The following is a 24,073-nucleotide window of genomic DNA, read 5'->3' on the forward strand; positions in this document are numbered from 1 at the left end:
CTTTTGTTTGTCAGAATTTAGGGGTTTAAAGCACCAGCCAAACCTCTGGGAGAGCACGATGGTCCCCTTTCGATCACTTTAAAATGTCTGTTGTCGGAAGAATGAGAAGACCAAGGTGCAGCGTGGTAAGTATTCAGAATATCTTTTTATCAATACGAGTACTTGAACAAAAAAACAACAAAACAACAAACGAACAGTTCTGCAAGGTGCAATTCACAAAACAGAAAACAACTACCCACAAACACCAGGTGGGAACAGGCTACCTAAGTATGGTCCCAATCAGAGACAACGATTGACAGCTGCCTCTGATTGGGAAACATACCAGGCCAAACACATAGAACTATAACACACAGAACAAACAGAATGCCCACCCCAACTCATGCCCTGACCAAACTAAAATAGAGACATGACAGTACCCCCCCCAAAGGTGCGGACTCCTAAACCCATAGGGGAAGGTCTGTGTGGGCATCTGTCCGCGGTGGCGGCTCTGGTGCGGGACGTGAACCCCACTCCACCTTAGTCTTGGCCCACTTAGGTGGCGCCTTTGGAGCGGCGACCCTCACCGCCAACCCCGGACTGGGGACCCTTGCAGCAGGCCCCGAATAGACGGGAGACTCTGACAGCGCCCGACAGGCGGGAGACTCTGGCAGTGCCGGACAGGCGGGAGACTCTGGCAGCGCCGGACAGGCGGGAGACTCTGGCAGCGCCGGACAGGCGGGAGTCTCTGGCAGCGCCAGACAGGCGGGAGACTCTGGCAGCGCCGGACAGGCGGGAGACTCTGGCAGCGCCGGACAGGCGGGAGACTCTGGCAGCGCCGGACAGGCGGGAGACTCTGGCAGCGCCGGACAGGCGGGAGACTCTGGCAGCGCCGGACAGGCGGGAGACTCTGGCAGCGCCGGACAGGCGGGAGACTCTGGCAGCGCCGGAGTGAAGGGCGACTCTGGCAGCTCCGGAGTGAAGGGCGACTCTGGCAGCTCCGGAGTGAAGGGCGACTCTGGCAGCTCCGGAGTGAAGGGCGACTCTGGCAGATCCTGACTGACGGGCGGCTCTGGCAGCTCCTGACTGACGGGCGGCTCTGGCCAGGAGGGAGACTCTGGAAGCGCCGGACAGACGGGAGAACCTGGAGGGAGGAGACGGAGAGACAGCCTGGTGCGTGGAGCTGCCACAGGACCCACCAGGCTGGGGAGACCTACAGGAGGCCTGGTGCGTGGAGGAGGCACCGGATGGACCGGGCTGTGGGGAGCACTGGAGCTCTGGTGCGCAGCCTTGGCACCATTCCTCCTGGCTGGATGACCACTTTAGCCCGGACCCTCCAGAGTGCAGGCACATGTTGAACCGTGTGTGGGGTAGCACTGGAGATCTGGTGCATACCTCTCGCACCTCTCCCTTAGGCTCAATGCCCACATTCGCCCGGCACGGTTGGAGCGCAGGCATAGGGCGAACTGCACCCTCCCAGCGCCCCGGAGACACAGCACGCAGAGCCGGCGCAAGATACCCTGGGCCGAAACGGCGTACCGGAGACCAAACACGCTGAGCTGGCACAACACACCCTGGCTGGTTGCCCACTCTCGCATGGCACTTGCGGGGGGCTGGCCTATAGCGCTTCGGGCTATGAGCGTGCACTGGCGACCGTGCGCTTCACCGCATAACACGGTGCCTGACCAGTACTACACCTCTCCCGGTAAGCATGGGGAGTTTGCTCAGGTCTATCGCCTGACTCCGCCAATCTCCCCGGCTGCCTCTCGTGCCTGTTGCGCTGCCTTACCTCATATCGCCGCCGCTCAGCTTTTGCTGCCTCCAGTTCTTCTTTGCGGCCGCGATATTCCCCAGCTTGACTCCAGGGTCCCTTACCGTCTAGTATCTCCTCCCAAGTCCAGGAGTCCAGAACCCTCTGCTCCTTGTTACCACGCTGCTTGGTCCTTTTTTGGTGGGTAGTTCTGTAACGTCTGTTGTCGCGAGAAGGAGAAGACCAAGGTGCAGCGTGGTAAGTATTCATAATACATTTTAATCAATACGAATACTTGAACAAAAAAAACAACAAAACGACAAACGAACAGTTCTGCAAGGTGCAATTCACAAACAGAAAACATCTACCCACAAACACCAGGTGGGAACAGGCTACCTAAGTATGGTTCCCAATCAGAGACAACTATTGACAGCTGCCTCTGATTGGGAACCATACCAGGCCAAACACATAGAACTATAACACACAGAACAAACATAGAATGCCCACCCCAACTCACGCCCTGACCAAACTAAAATAGAGACATAATAAAGGAACCAAGGTCAGGACGTGACAGTCAGACTTTATTTGCCCTAACGAAAAATGGATTAACCCTTAAACAAAGTGTCCATGAATTATAATAATTCACATTTCCTTTTGGTGCAAGGTTATTTTCCTGGTCTAGCAAACGGTTTCAAATTAATATCCTACATCTGTATATGACATGAGTTTTACGATATGGAACTGTGAAGTGTACATTTGGACTCACGGGTGTTTGGCTTTCTTGTATGAAATCAAATCAGTATTTTAAAATATGTCTTATCTTTTAAAATAGATCGAGTCCTCTTAATTTACATATTTCCCTCACTCAGACAACAAAACATTTGCAAAAGTTGCCCAATATCGGGAGGGATGGGGGGAAACTTCTTGTCACGTGAGGTGCTCAAGTTCGGAACAGCTGTCAGTCAAACCCATACAGATAGAGAGCTGTGAGGCGCAGAACCTGAACTCTGATGACATTCATAGCATGTTACTGTACAGCCACTGCGTTCCAATTTATCTTATCAGCGTCCAAATCTGCCATTTTCAACCCGTATACGGGTATGAGTGTAAAGGGTTAACATTGAGTGGTGCATAATTCTGCAGACACATCTATTGTTTTTGTGTCAGGACAACAGCCATTCATGTCTAAATCATTCATTAATTGATTCATTTGATTTCTTCTGCATAATTTTCAAGCTCTAAAATTACATTCCAGTACTAGGAACGGATATGGCCACAGGCCTCCTCTGAGCACATGTTGGTCTGCCTGGTGAAAGGAAAAGGTTAATGCTAGAGCTGTGCCACAAATTAAGCTTAATATCAGGCCAGTAAAGGTCAGAGCAGACAACCAACGGTGTTCCACCATCATGGCCGACCGGGCCTGGTCCAACAGCGGCCCACTAATTACCTGCTAATGTCTGGAGACACACAGTCCTGTCACAGTCAAACACCTCTCCTTAAGGCTGCTGGCTAACCAGGCTGAGGCAACGGTGTTGATAGTGTTACACAGAATGGGAGGTTGGGCAGTTGAGATTACCCCCCTCTTTCTACCTAACCGTCATTCTGGCTTGATAAAGGTTAGAGGGGGTTTATAAATCTTTCAACAGATTCTGATTCCCAGATCCCAGACTGTAACTTTAAACGTTAGTGGGGTTTATACCTTTCAGTTTCAACAGATTCCAGTGTATTGTTCTGTAGGATACCTCTTTTGCTCCATTTAGTAAGGTGGGTCTTGAGGCGATATTTCCCTACTAACAGGACTCTAAAATCGGTAATTCATGTTTTCAGAGTTGAAGAGGTATATTGAATCTGCTGTGTGTGTGTGTGTATGTTGTGTGTGCGTGTGCAAGTGTGCATGTCCTCTCCGCTGCACGGTTCATCTGAGGTAGGTGTCAGAAACTGTCATATATTACCTCATCTGTCTGTGGAGCCGGAATGGCCTCTCTCTCAGACAGCCCCTCCCCCTGGCCAGAGTGGAGGGGAGGGGTCAGCTCTCTGTCAGACAGCCCCTCCCTTTTTTATTATACCACAGCCGTATTGTTATAAGGCCTGTGGTCAAACAAGACTAATTAAACTGAGATGGAAAAACAGGCACCACTGTAATGAAGAGGGGGATTATTTCCCGTTTAAAATGAAAACCACTAAATACAATGTGTGTCCCAAATGGCACCCTATTCCCTATAGTGCATTACTTTTGACCATAGCCCTATGCGCCCTGGTCAAAAGTAGGAAATAGAGAATAGAGTGCCCATTGGGATGCATCCTATGAAGCGCTAATCCTATTGGGGATATAGAGCATTATTACAACCATTTACTGTGGTCAATAATAATTACTGTGATGGATTTAATTTAATATACTAGGATTGAATTTGATTTGGTAGCTACTGTATTAGATCACACTACCAGCAAAATAAAGCTAGGGTCTTTAGTGATCACGATAAAGGGCTAACTTGGCTAATATGTGTTTGATTTTGAACATCATCTTCCTGTGATCCTGTCACATATAAAACTAAAAGAGGATGGCAGATTTAATGCAGTTTTTGATGTTGAAAGTGAAATAGGTTTTTAGACATTTTTGCAAATGTATTGAAAATAAAAAACAGAAATTACTTACACTCTATGAATGAATGAATCACATTTTATTTTTGTATCAAATCGCCAATTGGCAACCCATCCCTTATGGTATTAATTGACACATAAACAAACATTACTATAGTTCACTGTGATAATTCAGTGATAATTCTTCTTCCTGTGTTCTCTGCAGTGCGCATTGCATAAAGAGTGAAAAAATGTAAGCTAAAAATCTATACATAATAGTAAATAAGCTTATCCAAACAATAATGATATACCTAGAGCAGTAAAAAAATATACATACAGTGCATTCGGAAAGTAATCAGACCTGTTCCCTTTTTCACATTTTGTTATGTTACAGCCTTATTCTAAAATGGATAAAACAAAAAAATCCTCATCAATGTACACACAATACCCCATAATAACAAAGCGAAAACAGGTTTTTAGAAATGTTTGCAAATGTATTAAACATAAAAAATAAAAAATACCTTATTTTGCTATGAGACTCGAAATTGAGCTCAGGTGCATCTTATTTCCATTGATCATCCTTGAGAAGTTTCTAAAACTTGATTGGAGTCCACTTGTGGTAAATTCAATTGATTGAACATGTTTTGGAAATGCATACATCTGTCTATATAAGGTCCCACAGTTGACAGTGCATGTCAGAGCAAAAACCAAGCCATGAGGTCAAAGGATTTGTCCGTAGAGAGGATTGTGTCGATGCACAGATCTAGGGAAGGGTACAAACAAATGTCTGCAGCATTGAAGGTCCCCAAGAACACAGTAGCCGCCATCATTCTTAAATGGAAGAAGTTTGGAACCTCCAAGACTCTTCCTAGCTTGGCCAAGCTGAGCAATCGTAGGACAAGAGATGGGAGAACCTTCCAGAAGGACAACCATCTCAGTAGCACTCCACCAATCAGGCCTTTATGGGAAAGTGGCCAGACTGAAGCCACTCCTCCACATGGAGTTTGCCAGATGGCGCCTAAAGGACTCTCAGATCATGAGAAACAAGATTCTCTGGTCTGATGAAACCAAGATTGCACTCTTTGGCCTGAATGCCAAGCGTCATGTCTGGAGGAAACCTGGCACTTTCCCTACGGTGAAGCATGGTGGTAGCAGCATCATGCTGTAGGAATGTTTTTTAGCAGCAGAGACTGGGAGACTAGTCAGGATCGAGGGAAAGATGAACGGAGCAAAGTACAGAGAGGTCCTTAATGAAAACCTGATCCAGAGCGCTCAGGACCTCAGACTGGGGCGAAGGTTCACCTTCCAACAGGATAACGACCCTAAGCCAAGACAATGCAGGAGTGGCTTCGGGACAAGTCTCTGAATGTCCTTGAGTGGCCCAGCCAGAGCCTGGACTTGAACGCGACCGAACATTTCTGGAGAGACCTGAAAACAGCTGTGCAACGACGCTCCCCATCCAACCTGACAGAGCTTGAGAGGATCTGCAGAGAGGAATGGGAGAATCTCCCCAAATATAGGTGTACCAAGCTTGTAGTGTCATACCCAAGAAGACTCAAGGCTGTAATTACTGCCAACGGTGCTTCAACAAAGTACTGAGTAAAGAAAGTGTCTGAATACTTATGTAAATGTGATATTTCCGCAAAACACCAGTCTCAACGTCAACAGTGAAGAGGCGACTCCGGGATGCTGGCCTTCTAGGCAGAGTTCCTCTGGCCAGTGTCTATGTTCTTTTGCCCATCTTAATCTTTTATTTTTATTGGCCAGTCCCGGAGTCGCCTCTTCACTGTTGAAGTTGAGACTGTGTTTTGCGGGTATACTATTTAATGAACCTGCCAGTTGAGGACTTATGAGGCGCCTGATTCTCAAACTAGACACTCTAATGTACTTGTCCTCTTGCTCAGTTGTGCACTGGGGCCTCCCACTCCTCTTTCTTTTCTGGTAAGAGCCAGTTTGCGCTGTTCTGTGAAGGGAGTAGTACACAGGGTTGTACGAGATCTTCAGTTTCTTGGCAATTTCTCGCATGGAAAGTCTTAATTTCTCAGAACAAGAATAGACTGAAGAGTTTCAGAAGAATGTTATTTGTTTCTGGCCATTTTGATCCTGTAATCAAACCCACAAATGCTGATGCTCCAGATACTCAACTAGTCTAACGAAGGACAGTTATATTGCTTCTTCAATTAGAACAACAGTTTTCACCTGTGCTAACATAATTGCAAAAGGATTTTCTAATGATCAATTAGCCTTTAAAATGATCAACTTGGAAAAGCTAACACAACGTGTCATTGGAACACAGGCGTGATAGTTGCTGATAATGGGCCTCTGTACGCCTATGTAGATATTCCAAAAAAATCTGCCATTTCCAGCTACAATACAACATGAGCATGTTGACACTGTATTTCTGATCAATTTGATGTTCTTTTAATGGTAAAAAAACATGTTTTTCTTCCAAAAACAAGGACACTTCTAAGTGACCCCAAACATTTGAACGGTAGTATACATACATTGAGTCATACAGTACAAGTCAAAAGTTTGAACACTACCTATTCCAGGATTTTTCTTTATTCTTACTATTTTCTACATAAAATCTATGAAATAACACTAATAGAATAATGTATTTGAGATTCTTCAAAGTAGCCACCCTTTGCCTTGATGACAGCTTTGCACAACAGCAGTCACAACATACATAACATATATATAAATACAGAAAAGTTTAACAGAAGGTATTTGTATGTAAATGTGATATTTCTGTTTTTCATTTTTTTTATAGATTTGCAACAATTCTAAAAAATGTTTTTTGCTTTGTCATTATAGGGAATTGTGTGAAGATTGATGAGGGGGGGGGATTATTTAATACATTTTAGTAAATTAACAAAATGTGGGAAAAGGTCAAGGGGTGTGTACTGTATGTGTTGATATACCCATACATCCCACCTGAGCCTTCTCCCCATATATGTATGGCCTTGCCCCTATGTATGCGCCCATTCAGGCGGAGCGTGCCTGCGTCTCGTGGGTGTGTGTTGAAGGCTCTTGCCACTGGCCATACTCTGACGACTAACAAGGTCAACCGTTGAGAGAGTTACCGGTAAACGTGGTAAACAACACACACACTGACGTGAGAGCTTCAGGTGGCTGTGCTGTCGCCATGGTGATGAAGAGCTCAAACCACCCCAGGGTAGAGGGGGAGAAGGGGTAAACACAGCACTGTGGTAATGTGACCAAGATTAGTAGACACACACTGGGATCTGAAGGATGTTCTCCATTGGTGTATGTCAACATCTGGAGGCGAGGCATGTGCTGGGTGGGACTGCTGTCAGCACACCTCAAATGTCAGCTTCTCAGAAGAGACAATCAATCAGCAAATACCTTAAGGAGGCTCTGATTGACTGGGCCCTGTGGGAGCTAGCTAGCCTCTCTGAGTGGAGGGGAGGGTTTGCTCTCACATTTACTGTCTGTGGATCTCACACAGACACATGCACCTCCACATGCACGTCAAACAGAGCTGATCATACTTATATGCCTCGGTCAAAGGCGATGCAGAAAACATTATCATGACAAATGAACTGTTTGAATGACAATTCAATTATCTCAGTTGAACTGAAATCCACTGCTTGTCACAAACAGTTAATCACTTTCAATATAGTCTTTTAAATCAAAAGGTTTCATTCTGATAATCTTTTAGAACCTGTTCTGGTTTCCCAAGGATTTTTATCACAGTGGTCTTTGATGTTGTTTGGGTCAGCAAAACATTTTTTTTAAAGCCTTGTTTATTGTTTAGGATGGGAACAATGAGGAGAAGAATGGCCTGGCTGGGAGTCTCAGTCTGGGCTGGACAGAACATAGGCTCAGCTGGGACACACTGACGAGATCGGCCCCCCTCGGTCATCCGGCCCTCTCTGAGAAACAACACCCCTGCATTGCCTGGAGGGAAAGGGAGGGGGCAAGGGGGTGAGCTAGGACCCCCAGCGGGGTGAGGAAGAGGGAAGAGGCTGAGGAATGTAGGGGGCGGGGGTCATCTAGACATTATAAGAACTATCTTGATATACCCTCATATTAGTCTTCAAGACTGAAGTTTAAATAGTGGGAAATGTCTTCTTTGAAAATGACCTGATATACTTGTATTGCATTGGATGCTGCAGATGCATAGGTTAAAATACCATGTATATGGCAGATAAATACAAACTTCCTCAACCCAATTCAAACTGACACAAAGGACATAGTATCCCTGTATCCTATTTGACTTCAGCTACTCTTATTAACACCCCACTAAGAGAGACAGAGAGAGAGAGAGAGATTGAGGGAGAGAGAGATGACGCCGACAGACATGGCATGGTTTCTAGCCCCTAAGCAACTTCACAGTATTTTTATTTTTTGTGTGTTATTTCCTAAATTATTAGCCCAGAATTGTTTTTATGTTATTACATACATCCGGAAATAACTTTTGGATATCAGAGTGGCGGTAACTCACCAGCATTACGACCAGAAATACGACTTTTCCGAATTGGAACCTTTGTTCGTACCCCACAGGGCAATTTAACTTATTCCAGTGGCTGCTTCAAGACAAGATGAGTTATTCTGAGTGGACTTCTAGTCCGACTCAGGAGGCGTGCGCACCATCCATCGCTTCCGAGTGTTTTACTCGCTAATGTCCCTGGACAATAAAGTAGACAAGCTCAGGGCAAGGATCTCCTTCCAGAGAGACATCAGGGACTGTAACATACTCTGTTTCACTGAATCATGGCTCTCTCCGGATATACTGTCCCTGTCCATACAGCCAGCTGGGTTCTCAGTACATCGCGCAGACAGGAATAAAGAACTCTCCGGGAAGAAGAAAGGCAGTGGTGTATGTTGCATGATTAACTACTCATAGTGTGATTGTGATAACGTACAGGATCTCAAGTCCTTTTGTTTACCCATCCTAGAATATCTCACTGTCAAATGTCGACCTCACAAAATAATTATTTTTGGTTATAGTTACAGCTGTGTATATTCCCCCTCAAGCCGATACCACAATGACCCTTAAGGAACGACACAGGACTTTGTGCAAACTGGAAACCACATATCCTGAGGCCGCATTTATTGTAGCTGGGATTTTAACAAAGCAAATTTGAGGAAAATGAGCCCATTGCCTGTAGTACTCGCGCTTCAAAAATTCTCAACCATTGTTACTTTCCCTTCCGGGATGGATACAAGACCCTCCCCTTCCATATCTTTGGCAAATCAGATCATGACTCCATTCTGCTTCTCCCTTCCTATGGGCAGAAACTTAAACAGGAAGTACCCGTGCTCAGGTCTATTCCATGCTTGTCTGACCAATCAGAATCCAAGCTTCAAGATTGTTTCGATCACATGGACTGGGATATGCTCCGGGTTGCATCTGAGAATAACATTGATGTATACACAGACACGGTGACTGAGTTCATTAGGAAGTGTATAGGGGATGTTGTTCCCACTGTGATTACAAACCTACCCAAACCAAAAACCATGGATAGGTGGCAGCATTCGCACAAAACTGAAAGTGCGAACTCCCGCATTTAACCATGACAAGGTGACTGGGAATATGGTCGAATACAAACAGTGTAATTATTCCTTCCGTAAGGCAATCAAACAGGCAAAATGTCAGTTCAGAGACAGAGTGAAGTCGCAATTCAACGGCTCAGACACAAGACATATGTGGCAGACAATCATCGATTACAAAGGGAAAAACAGCCATGTCTAGGACACCGACGTCTTGCTTCCCGCAAGCTAAACACCTTCTTCACCCGCTTTGAGGATAAAACAGTGCCGCTGACGTAGTCCGCTCACAAGGACTGTGGGCTCTCGTTTTCCGTGGCTGATGTAAGACATTTAAGTGTGTTAACCCTCACAAAGCCACTGGCCCAGACGGTATCCCTAGCCTCGTCCTCAGAGCATGCGCAGATCAGCTGGCTGGAGTGTTTACAGACATATTCAATCTCTCCCTATCCCAGTGTGCTGTCCCTACTTGCTTGTCTACCACTTGCTTTTCCACCATAGTTCCTGTACCCAAGAAAGCAAAGGTAACTGAACTAAATGACTATCGACCCATAACACTAACTACAGTCATTTTGAAGTGCTGGTACCGAGAAACTGAAAAACAGCTTCTATCTCAAGGCCATCAGACTGTTAAATAGCCACCACAAGCCGGCTACCACCTGGTTACTCAACCTTGTACCTTAGAGGCTGCTGCCTTATGTACATAGACATATGTATCACTGGTCACTTTAAATGGAACACTAGTCACTTTAATCATGTTTACATAATGTTTAACTAATTTCATATGTATATATTGTATTCTACTGTATTTTAGTCAATGCCACTCAGACAGGACTCGTCTTAATATTTATATATTTCTTAATTTAATTATTTTACTTTTAGATTTGTGTGCATTGTTGTGAATTGTTAGATACTACTGCACTGTCGGAGCTAGGAACACAAGCATTTTGCTACACCCGCAATAACATCTGCTAAATATGTGTATGTGACCAATACGATTTGATTTGAGAGAGAGAGTGAACACACAGTCCAACACAGCCGACTGAGCAGACTTCTCTAGAGTGCTGCATCCGTAGTTACTTCAACATATTACGTACACTATATATTTGTATATATTAGTCCTTGCCTGCTGCTCCTGTGTGTGTGTGTCGGGGTAGGTTCCTTGTTCCTTGTCAATCATTGGCTTATTGGTGAAATCAGCAGTCAGACAATATCTTCTTTAAGTAAGTCAATTAAACCTTTATTAATGCAATTGCAGATAGAAGTTGACAATGGAAAATAGCATGTGTGTTTCAGAGTAAGTTCTGCACCCCACCTAAGTGTGTATGATCACCTAAGTCAATGTACAGGTGAAGTCGGAGGTTTACATACACCTTACCAAGTACATTCAAACTCAGTTTTTCACAATTCCTGATATTTGATCCTAGTAGAAATTCCCTGTCCTAGGTCAGTTAGGATCACCATTTTATTTTAAGAATGTGAAATGTCAGAATAATAGTAGAGAGAATTATTTATTTCAACTTTTATTTCTTCCATCATATTCCCAGTGGGTCTGAAGTTTACATGCACTCAATTAGTATTTGGTAGCATTGCCTTTAAATTGTTTAACTTGGGTCAAACGTTTCGGGTAGTCTTCCACAAGCTTCCCACAATAAGTTGGGTGAATTGTGGCCCATTCCACCTTACAGAGCTGGTGTAACTGAGTCAGGTTTGTAGGCCTCCTTGCTCGCACACGCTTTTTCAGTTCTGCCCACAAATGTTCTATGGGATTGAGGTCAGGGCTTTGTGATGGCCACTCCGATGCATTGACTTTGTTGTCCTTAACCCATTTTGCCACAACTTTAGAAGTATGCTTGGGGTCATTGTTCATTTGGAGAACCATTTGCGACCAAGCTTTAACTTCCTGACTGATGTCTTGAGATGTTGCTTCAATATATCCACATCATTTTCCTGCCTCATGATGCCATTTATTTTGTGAAGTGCACCAGTCCCTCCTGCAGCAAAGAACCCCCACAACATGATGCTGCCACCCCCATGCTTTACTGTTGGGATGGTGTTCTTCGGCTTGCAAGCCTCCCCCTTTTTCCTCCAAACATAACGATGGTCATTATGGCCAAACAGTTATTTTTTGTTTTGTTTCATCAGACCAGAGGAGATTTCTCCAGAAAGTACAATCTTTGTCCCCATGTGCAGTTGCAAACCATAGTCTGTTTCTTTTATAGTGGTTTTTGAGCAGTGGCTTTTTCCTTGCTGAGTGGCCTTTCAGGTTATATCGATATTGGACTCGTTTTTACTGTGGATATAGATACTTTTGTACCTGTTTCCTCCAGCATCTTCACAGGGTCCTTTGCTGTTGTTCTGGGATTGATTTGCACTTTTCGCACCAAAGTACGTTCATCTCTAGGAGACAGTCTCTCTCCTTCCTGAGCAGTATGAAGGCTGCGTGGTCCCATGGTGTTTATACTTGCCTACTGTTGTTTGTACAGATGAACGTGATTCTTTCAGGCATTTGGAAAATACTCCCAAGGAAGAACCAAACTTGTGGAGGTCTACAATTTGTTTTCTGCGGTCTTGGCTGATTTCTTTTGATTTTCCCATGATGTCAAGCAAAGAGGCACTGAGTTTGAAGGTAGGCCTTGAAATACATCCACAGGTACACCTCCAATTGACTCAAACTATGTCAGTTAGCCTATCAGCAGCTTCTGAAGCCATGACATCATTTTCTGGAATTTTCCAAGCTGTTTAAAGGCACAGTCAACTTAGTGTATGCAAACTTCTGACCCACTGGAATTGTGATACTGTGAATTATAAGTTAAATAATTTGTCTGTAAACAATTGTTGGAAAAATGATTTGTGTCATGCATCCTAACCGACTTGCCAAAACTATAGTTTGGTAACAAGAAATTTGTGGAGTGGTTGAAAAATGAGTTTTATTGACTCCAACCTTATTGTATGTAAACTTCTGACTACAACTGTATATATACAGCAATTTGCTGAGGTTACCTTATAAGGTAACCTAGTAACCTAGTACAGTAGCTTCTCTGAATTCATTAGCATTGTCCACTGTCACACAAGATCAATGTCTAAACCAGACAGTGGTTACTTCACTTTATCTAGTTTAGGTCTGACTCAGACCTAGCCCGCAAGCAAACTCTTGCAACAGCTAGGGCTTAAGTACAAAGACTAATATAGATGGCTTGTGCAACATATAGTGGCAGAGTTTTTAGGCACATGGCAACAGTATTTATTATAAGGCCTGCAGCAAAACATATGGATCTTACTTAATCAATAATGGGGAGGGTCTTTGGGACCCTAACCCCTTCATGTATGTCCCTGTCCGGCACTGGCTGCACCTAACTTTCAGGCTGTCATTGCTCATGATGATGATTCTTTGCATGACCCATTACTGCTGCTTCCCTTTTCTTTGTTTTGCCTTTCTTTGTGTTTTTTCTTTGTTCACACACTACTCAAATAGAGACAGACAGAGAGAAACAGAGAGAGGTGCTCAGGGCTTAATGGTGGTAGTACGGACACTGATGGAGAGTACCTCATCAGTTGTACAACTCTCAGTGAATGTGGACTTTCCTGCTTTAGCAGACCAGGCTGATTGGTTTTACCAGGCTGTGTGTGTGTGTGTGTGTGTGTGTGTGTGTGTGTGTGTGTGTGTGTGTGTGTGTGTGTGTGTGTGTGTGTGTGTGTGTGTGTGTGTGTGCGTGTGCGCGTGCGCGTGCGTGCGTGCGTGCGTGCACACGTTCTCCATCATCAGGCAGTATGAGTGTGTTTTCTCTCATTGGTCATGGAGCCCTCAGATGGTGAGAGTGTGTGTGCTCCATCATCAGCCAGTGGGCAGTGGATTTCCTCTCTCCACTTCAGCACCATAATGTGATAATGGCACACTGTCATCTGGGTGTCAAGTGTCATAATAACAGGCTGGCTTTCACCCACTTAATTTAGCTATTATCTACATGTTATCCACTTGCACTTTTGTACTGTCACAGGAAGTTAAATAACACTTGCAGTGAATTTCTATATATATATACATTTTCTTGTGAAAATGGGGTCAGTGTGGTTGATGTGAGAGAGATGACAGTTGGTTTGTGCTGTAGTGTAGAGAGCTTTATTAAAAGTATTGGAATACAGCCTTCTCTGTTATCTCAGCTGCTGGCAATATTGTATTTTGAGGCCTTCTGACTGGCTGGCTGACATGCTGACTGGACCTCTTAATGCAATCATACTGTAGATGTTATTTTAAAGCTGGATTTCTGCCAAAGCAAGTGTTTAGGCTTGCTATCAACCTCATGCTCGCTCAATCCATCTCTGTCTCGCCCACTCCCCCCTCTTCTCGCTCTCCCTTCTTCTCCTTGTCGCCCACTCCCCCGCTCTCGCTTTCCCATTCTCTCTCTCTCTCACCCCCCCCCCACACTCTGTCTCACTCTCTCTCTCTCTCTCTCTCTCTCTCTCTCTCTCTCTCTCTCTCTCTTTGGTTCTTTTAACCGGGCAGCTCAGTATTCTGTGTGGAGCGAGACGTTTCCTGTCGCTTGATGCTGTGTTTGCTTTTCTGAGCCTGGTCCCAGAGTGCTCATCCCGTCTGCTGTTGTTTTAACATTCATGGCGCCCCTCTCTCCCCCTGTCTCTCCCCATCCCCCCTTTCTCTACCCTCGCCCGAGCATGGCCTGGCCAGACCAAGATGTAAGTCTGTGCTCCACACACACAAAGGCACAAACACGCAGAAAGACTCAGCTGTAATCACTGCCAAAGATGCTTCTACAAAGTATTGAATACTTGTGTAAATTAGATATTTCTGTATTTCATATTCAATAAATCTGCAGAAGTTTCTAAAAACATGTTTTCACTTTGTCATCATGGGGTATTGTGTGTAGAGGAGTGATAATCAATTTAATAGATTTTGATTTCAGGCTGTAACACAAACAAATGTGACTGACCGGCTCAAATTGGTCTTATGTAGCAAAATTTGTGGAACAAAATTAGTTTTTTTACATTGGATTAAAGTACAGACTCAGAGATAGAACATTTTATATAATACACTACAGTTGAGGAACAATGGGAAAGTAATTCTGCTTTGAAAGTTGATACATTTGTAACCTCACTTTTGAGAAAATGGACCTTGAATAATTTGGTAAGCTCTTCTTTGTCTACACCCATTCAGCATCGTTCACACCCTCTTAAGCCTTACCCCAACCCATTTCTTTAAGGATTCACATGTGAGGCCATAAACTAAACAACAAAAGACTTAAAGACTAAAGGCTGGTTTATACTATGTCTATGTCGCAGTGACATCATGAATATTCTATTGTCGTCCTACATCAAATAAACCCACCCGTTTAAAAGGGAATTTAGTATATGTCAATCTAGCAAACCAGGCAGCTAAAAACAACTTTCTAAACAAAGTTTTGGTTTGTTTCTAGCTTGTTAACTAACTAGCTAATGTTAAGTTAGCTGGCTAGCCAGTTAAAATAATGACCATATCTTATAGCTGACAACGTCTTCACTTTAGCTCATTTGTCTTCTTTATTACAGGAAAATAAACTCAAAACAAGATCATTATTTGCACATTAATGGTGAGCCAATTACAGAAAAATGGCTTACGATTGTGAGTGTGATGAAATAAAAGCAGGGCATTCTACTGGAGAATTTTAGAATTTGGACACTGTCTCGTTGGCCTAACGTTATATCCTAATTTTACTTTGGTGCAGGTTATGTTCTTCACATTATCGTCTCTGGTAAGCACATACTAAATCAAATACGACCAAAGTTTTGTCACATGCACTGGGTACAGAAGGTGTAATGAAGTGGTTACTTGCATAGTGGAGTCTTTTGTTTAGACATGTAGCTAGCTAAACAATTAAACATAATCCCTCATTCATAACATTACTACCCTGAATCTGTAGGTAGCTAACCAACCAGGTTTAATGTTAGCTAGCGAGCTAGCTAGAATTAGGCAATAACTAGCAATGCAAATGGCTCTGAGATACAAATAATATTACTATACAGATCATACACTTAAAGTTAGCTAGCAAGCTAACAGTAGGATTTAACTTGAAATGAAAACTACTTTCTGACCAAATTTAAAATAATATAATATCTGAAAATGTAGCTAGCTAGACTATCTTACCCATATACATCGATGGACGCATGTCATGGTTGCCCTTAGATTGAAGATGTAATCCGGAGACAGGTGTTTTATACAACAGCCTTCTGTGCATTTTCTTTTTGCAATCAAACACCAGCATTTTTTTACATCTCCTTGGCTATCATTTCCACCAGGCATTCCACTGATTTCAAAACTCAGTCCTCCAGAAAATGGAGAGCAACACTTTTGCAGTTCTACTAGGTGATATCTTTCAAAAAAGCAACGTTAGAAAGGATTACCTACACATAGTGACCAGCTCATGTTAATGGTAGAATGGAGCCAAAGAGGATGGCTGACGTTTTACATGCCCGTAATCAATTGTGCTATTTTTTTTTTTTTTTTGCGTTGCTTGTAAAAATGGTTTACTTATCTTGTACGTAATGTTGCTGCTACCGTCTCTTATGACCAAAAATAACTTCTGGACATCAGAACTGGGATGACTCACCACGGACTGGAAGAAGCTTTTTCCTTTAACAAGTCCGACGAGAAAGATATACTGCTCTCCCGGGAACAGGCCCAGATCCACGTCATTTGCGTGAAGAAAAGACAAAGGAAAAGAGGACGCCGATCAGGCTGCCTTTTGAGAATCTGTAGGTGAGCGAGTAAACTCCCATTGCCATCAATTCTACTTGCTAACATGGATTCATTGGAAAATCAAATGGATGATCTACGATTATGATTATCCTACCAACTGGACATGAAGAACTGTAATTTCCTATGTTTCACCGAGTCGTGGCTGAAAGACAAAACGAACGATATAGAGCTGGAGGGATTTTCATGCACCAGCAGAACAGAGAAGCTACTTCTGGTAAGACGAGGGGTGGGGGTGTGTGTCTTTTTGTCAATAACAGCTGGTGCGCGATATCTGATATTAAAGATGTCTCTAGGTATTGCTCGCCTGAGGAAGAGTAACTTATGATAAGCTGTAGACCACACTATCTACCAAGAGAGTTCTCATCTATATTATTTGTAGCCGTCTATTTACCACCACAGACTGATGCTGGCACTAAGTGCGCACTCAACCAACTCTATAAGGCCATAAGCAAACAAGAAAATGATCACCCAAAAGCGGCGCTTCTAGTGGCCAGGGATGTTAATGCAGTTTTTATCCTCAATCATTTTCAATGCATGCAATGTTGTCTCCTGCTGGAGCAGCCTACTGCTTTCAGTTATCCAATAAATGAAATCTATCAACCAGCAATAAAAGTAACTCTCCAATTGTACTTAGTAGGAAACATGACCTAGCATATTGATCCGCTATGGACAGGGTATGTAGATTAAACAACACCATTAGTTTTCATTTGTATGTTGCTCTATATGTTAATGTGCTTGAGTGGGGGGTTTAATGTGCTTCCGCATATCCTAACCATGTTCTAGGGATGTTCTAAGTGGGTTGTTCCACAAAATGAGTGAATGTAGCATTCCTTTGATATTTTAAGTAGAAATTGTTCACCAATATCATATTTTAAAAGCCTGTTATATTCAATAAAGTGCCCTTTAATATTAGCCTCGTGAAGCCTCCTTATCCCGCGAGCTTACATCTGCAACATTCATACAAGCTCACCAGATCAGGCGGCTTTGTGAGGCTACTTTAATGTGAGAATGCTATGTGAGAATGCTGTTCACTGACTACAGCTCAGCGTTCAACACCATAGTGCCCACAAAGCTCATCACTAAGCTAAGGAACCTAGAACTAAACACCTCCCTCTGCAATTGGATCCTGGACTTGACTGGTCGTCCCCAGGTGTTAAGGGTAGGCAACAACCTGTCTGCTACGCTGATCCTCAACATTGGGGCCCCACAGGGGTGTGCGCTTAGTCCCCTCCTGTACTCCCTGTTCACCCACGACTGCATGAACAAACACGACTCCAACACCATAATTAAGTTTGCAGACGACACAACAATGGTAGGCCTGATCACCGACAACGATGAGACAGCCTACAGGGAGGAGGTCAAAGACCTGGCAGTGTGATGCCAAGACAACAACCTCTCCTTCAATGTGAGAAAGACAAAGGAGCTGATCGTGGACTACAGGAAAAGGCCCCCATTAACATCGACGGGGCTGTAGGGGAGCGGGTCGAGAGTTTCAAGTTCCTTGGTGTCCACATCACCAACGAACTATCAGGGTTCGAACACACCAAAACAGTTGTAAAGAGGGCACAACAACACCTTTTCCCCCTTAGGAGACTGAAAAGATTTGGCATGGGTCCCCAGATCCTCAAAAAGTTCTACAGCTGCACCATCGAGAGCATCCTGACCGGTTGCTCACCGCCTGGTATGGTAACTGCTCGGCATCTGACAGCAAGGCGCTACAGAAGGTGCTGCCTACGACCCAGTACATCACTGGGGCCAAGCTTCCTGACCCCCCCACACATTTGTTTTTTGCACCGCTGCTCCTCGCTGTTTATTATCTATGCATAGTCACTTCACCCTACTGTACCTACATGCACAAATTACCTCGACTAACCTGTACCCCCCCCCGCACATTGGCTTGGTACCGGTACCCCCTGTGTATAGCCTCGCTATTGTTATTTTATTGTGTAACTTTTGATTATTTTTCACTTTAGTTTATTTGGTAAATATTTTCTTAACTCTTTCTTGAACTGCACTGTTGGTTAAGGGCTTGTAAGTAAGCATTTCATGTTGTATTCGAAGCATGTGAAAAACAAAGTTTGATTTAATTTAATTTAGACCACATGGAGAATTCAATAAATCAGATATTTTTATATAAATAATACTTGCTAAAGAGCAATATTGTGCATTTTGACATGTCCTTCTGTGCACCCACTGTGATTTTAACCCACTTAACACCAACATTTCTCCAAGTTTTCACCATCATTATAATGCCCTAGATATTTTGTGGTTTGACAAAGTCATTTCTGAAGATTATTATTTATTTAATGTGATTAGTGATTCATTTTAAGGTCAAGAAAACTCATCTATGAAATTAAATGAACTATTACTTTTAAAATATTATCTAATAGTCAAATTATAGTGTAAAAGCAGGTGAGTTGGTTCTACTCTTTTTTACCATTTTCCGGTATTTTTGTGGTGGAAAACTGAGTAGGTCGAGCATTACACGTCAACACTGTTACCCATAGATAGACAGGCTAGAAATGTTTAAACAATAGTGTTTTTTTTGTGAAGCTTGTATTCAATTGCCCCTCCCTGTTGCACACAACAAGCTTCCATTTCCCCTGTCACAGGGGGATTTATGGCCATCAACCCTGTTACAGTCAACCCTGTTACTTTATTTGGCACTCACTATCGTACATTTTAATTTAAAAAAATTATTTACTTGAGATGAGAAAATATGTTTTTTATTATTAAGTTGAACATGACAGAATATTCTTTATGGCAATGTTAAAATTAGGTGAAATCAAAAGTTTATTTTCACCACGTTACACATCTCAAAAGGCACTGATTTGGTGGACCGACCCAAGTAGATAATTCCTTGAGGAATGAGCAAGAACTAAATGCAAACTAAAGCAAGTTGTCAGTGTTATATTTGTGGAAAAGGAAGGTTGAGCAGGTTGTTTCCATGCTCTCCGTTATGCATATTTACTCTATGTTAATAAATGCTTAATTTGAGCTCATATTGTTGTTCGAAATTCTTATTGAGACATCCACTGTTGGTACTAGAAGAAGAATGATGCCTTCCTCTCTCTCTCCATCTATCTCTCTTGTAGAACATTGATGTGACAAACTTCAGCAGCAGCTGGAGTGATGGCCTTGCATTCTGTGCTCTCCTCCACACCTACCTGCCTGCACATATCCCTTACCAGGAACTCATCAGTCAAGACAAGGTACCCACCTCACACACACACATGCACACATGCAGACAATTGCACGAACACACACACACTCATTCATCATTCCAATTAAGAGCTCATGAAATGGACACCCACACTGACGTGACATTTCAGATACACGCATGGATACCAGTAACATGATGACCTTCTACGTTCTCAATAAATGTTTTCTTCAAGTACATTCTTCTTCGAGTACCTCCAAAGCACCATTCATAGCGCTACACTTTAATACCTTACACTAAAGGCTATTGTATGGGAAACATAGGCCCAGATTTACTGAAGGTGTGAGGGGGCACACAACATGTTTTGTGTGTAAAGTAGCATTTCACTGTGGTGCGCAAGCGTTTGCAGCATGTAAAACCAATTGTCACGGTTTTCTTCCGTCGAAGGAGAGGACCAAAATGCAGCGTTGTTAGAGTTCATGGTTTTAATATGAAAACTCAACATGAACACAATAACAAAAAAACGTGGCAAAACCCGAAACAGTCCTATCTGGCGCAGAGAACACATAGACAAGAAACAATCACCCACAAAGTACCCACAGAATATGGCTGCCTAAATATGGTTCACAATCAGAGACAACGATAGACAGATGCCTATAGTTGACAACCAATCTAGGCAACCATAGACATACAATATACCTAGAAAGGAGACAGCCCCATAAACATACAAAACCCCTAGACAAGACAAAAAAGACATACATCACCCATGTCACACCCTGACCTAACAGGGTCATAACAAGGAAAACAAAGAATACTAAGGTCAGGGTGTGACACCAATAAAACATGGTGGAGCATGTAGCTTTACATTTGGGAGATCCTCCAAAGCACCAATGATAGCACCACAATTGAATCCCTTAGACTAAGGCCTAGATTCATTCCGGACCATGGAAGACCCGTGCTAAAGCGCAATTACAATTTAAAGGTAATGTTTCCACGCTCGCGAAGGCAGCGTTCACTGTAAACGTTGCGTATGTCGGCTATTTCCAGAATGAAGTCCAGAATGAATCTAGTCCCAAAGGCTTTTGTATGAGAAACACATAGCATGTAACTATAAGGATAACCTCTCTCACCTGGTGTTAAAGAGAAACAGCTATATATTAGTTTTGACAGAGACACTAATGCTGTATGTACAGTACCAGTCAAAGGTTTGGACACACCTACTCTTTGAAGGGTTTTTCTTAATTTTGAATATTCTCTATGTTGTCGAATAATAGTGAAGACATCAAAACTATGAAATAACACATATGGAATAATGTAGTGACCAAAATAGACTCTCTTTGCCTTGATGACATCTTTGGCATTCTATTGGCATTCTCCCAACCAGCTTCTTGAGGTAGTCACCGGAATGCATTTCAATTAACAGGTGTGCCTTGTTTAAAGTTAATATGTGGAATTTATTTTTTTCTTTGAGCCAATCAGTTGTTTTGTGACAAGGTAGGGATGGTATAGGGATGGTATACAGAAGATAGCCCTATTTAGTAAAAGACCAAGTCCATATTATGGCAAGAACAGCTCAAATAAGCAAAGAGAATAAACAGTCCATCATTACTTTAAGACATGAAGGTCAGTCAATCCGGAAAAAGTTTCCTCAAGTGCAGTTGCAAAAACCATTAAGCGCTATGATGAAACTAGCTCTCATGAGGACCGCCACAGGAAAGGAAGACCCAGAGTTACCTCTACTGCAGAGGATATGTTCATTAGAGTTACCCGCCTCAGAAATTGCAGCCCAAATAAATGCTTCACAGAGCTCAAGTAACAGACACATCTCAACATCAACTGTTCAGAGGAGACTGCGTGAATCAGGCCTTCACGGTCAAATTGCTGCAAAGAAACCATTGTAAATAAGACTTGCCTAGTTAAATAAAGGTTAAATAAATTAAATAAAAACACTAAAGGACACCATGACACCAATAAGAAGAAGAGACTTGCTTGGGCCAAGAAACACGAGCAATGGACATTAGACCGGTGGAAATCTGTCCTTTTGGTCTGATGAGTCCACATTTTGTGTCTTTGTGAGACGCAGAGTAGGTGAACGGATGATCTCCCGCCAGGAAGTTTGGAGAAGGAGGTGTGATGGTGTGGAGTTGCTTTGTTGGTGACACTGTCAGTGATTTATTTAGAATTCAAGGCACACTTCCATCACTCTCCTTCTTGGTCAAATATCCCTTATGCCGCCTGGAGGTGTGTTAGTCCCACAAATTATAGTCCCACTAAGCGCAAAACAGATGGGATGGCATATCGCTACAGAATGTTGTGGTGGAAATCTGTCCTTTGGTTTGATGAGTCCAAATTTGGTGTCTTTGTGAGACACAGAGAAGGTGAACGGATGATCTCCGCATGTGTAGTTCCCACTGTAGTATCTGTGATCTACATCTGTTTATATTAGTTACTATGCTGTTACTAAGCAGTAATGTATTACGGCAGTGTTATGTTACTACACCTAATAGGAAATGCACATGCTCACTGTAGAGCACGAGGCATTTTGACTAAACAAAACTAACTGTACTCCTGTCTCCTGCCTGGTCATTTCTCCACAACACAAATATTACAGTGGCGACGAGGTGATTAAGCTTCTTAAACGGACATTGATTGAAGGGAAGAATGTTGCATGAGTAATGAAACTCAAAATAATTATGTAAATCGTCAGTTATTTTTTTATTTTTTTGCCAGTAGAAAAGGCTAAGCACTGCTCGGAGGTAAAGTGTTCAGGAGCTGACAAGTAGCAAGCCTATTGGAGTCCAGAAAAGAGACACTGCCCTCTGGTGGTTAAATAAATAAACGGTAACTGAACCCATTGAAATTAGGCGATCTCAGTGGAGAAATATTGTAAAACAAGAAGAAGCGTAACACATTATTACAAATGAGTGCAGTGAATGAAGTAATTGCAGAAACTTCTGAAATGAAGAAAGTGAAGAATTAGATGAAAATTAAGGAATACAAGGAATAAGGAAACTGAACAATTAACTGTGAAAATGGCAACCATTTGGTCGAGTACCAGAGTTTGAGGCTACAAAAGAGGATTTTGATTCCTATTTAGAGCGTTTTGAGGGTTGGCTGGCTGCAAATGAAATCAAAGATGAAAAGATAGCAGATGTATTTCTCAGTGATTGCTGAAAGGTCTCTTTGAACCAATAAAAGCAGTGGAGTTGAATTATGCAGAACTGACTGAAACTCTTTTAAGCCAATTCTCATTGCAGAACGTTTCAGATTTGACCAACGTCACCAGAGTCAAAAGGGAAACCTTGGCTGACTACATCCTTTCTTTGAAAAGGCTGGCAAGTACATGTGAGTTTGCATGATTTCTTGATGATGCTCTCCTAGACAAATTTGTATGTGGTCTCACAGGTGAAGCATATCACAGAAGGCTTCTGTCAGAGAAGTACCTGACCTTTAAGAATGCCTGTGATATCGCACTTGGACTTGAGCTTGTCCACAGGGATACTATTGAGCTATCGGGACATGCAGAACGTCAGAAAGGTGTTCACAAGGTCAGTGACACATGTGGAGGAAAAGATTCACAAACGCCACACTTTTCTCAGTCCTGTCCTCAAGGTTACACAAGAACAAAGCAGTCCACATCACAAAGGTCTAAGCCAAGTTGCTACAGATGTGGGGGAGATAATCATCAGCACAGTGAATGTCGATTCCAAAATGAAAAGTGACACAATTGCGGAAAGGTTGGACTTCTACAGAGAGTATCAAAAGCTCCAAAACAGCAGGAGCGCACAAAGTGCCAGACGCAGCACAAGAAGAGGAAGGTACAACTGAAACAGTATTGGAACTGTTTACAGTGTACACAGCTCAACAACAAAAAGATGGAATCTATCTCAACATGGAGTTAGCGGGAAAACCAGTAAACATGCAGCTGGACACAGGAGAGTCTGAATCACTTGTTCCAGAAAGACTCTACAAAGAAAAACTGAAAGACTGCCCTCTTCAGCCAGCGTTCATCTGCATTTCTTCATACACTGGTGACACTATTCCTGTGTTAGGGCAGATCCAGGTACCAGTACCAGTCCGGTATAAGGAGAAGGAGTGGACGCTACTGTTTGTCATTGTTAAAGGAGAAAAATCACCCTTGCTAGGCAGAAACTGGCTACAAAAGATCAAGTTGAACTGGGGAGAAATCTTCAGTCTGAGAAATGACACACCAGTGAGTCAGGCTACACTCACTAACATGCTGGAGAAGCACAAATAACTTTTCAAAGATGTCTACGGCAAAATACAAGACTTCACAGCAAAAGTTAGAGTGCAAGAAGGAACCAAGCCTATCTTTCACTAACCATGTCCA

General features: G+C 43.0%; 1 protein-coding gene across 2 annotated transcripts in view; it reads left to right on the forward strand.

Moving 5' to 3' along the window:
* The window catches only part of LOC135550702 (cytospin-B-like), a 151,246-nt gene that overhangs the window by 100,147 nt on the left and 27,026 nt on the right, over positions 1–24,073 (forward strand). For both annotated transcript variants that reach the window (XM_064981743.1, XM_064981744.1), the window contains one exon: positions 19,658–19,774. In XM_064981743.1, coding sequence (XP_064837815.1) covers positions 19,658–19,774 — 117 coding nt within the window. The remainder of the gene's footprint in view (positions 1–19,657; positions 19,775–24,073) is intronic.

The sequence above is a fragment of the Oncorhynchus masou genome, chromosome 12 (genome assembly GCF_036934945.1).
Source record: "Oncorhynchus masou masou isolate Uvic2021 chromosome 12, UVic_Omas_1.1, whole genome shotgun sequence".
Lineage (NCBI taxonomy): Eukaryota > Metazoa > Chordata > Actinopteri > Salmoniformes > Salmonidae > Oncorhynchus > Oncorhynchus masou.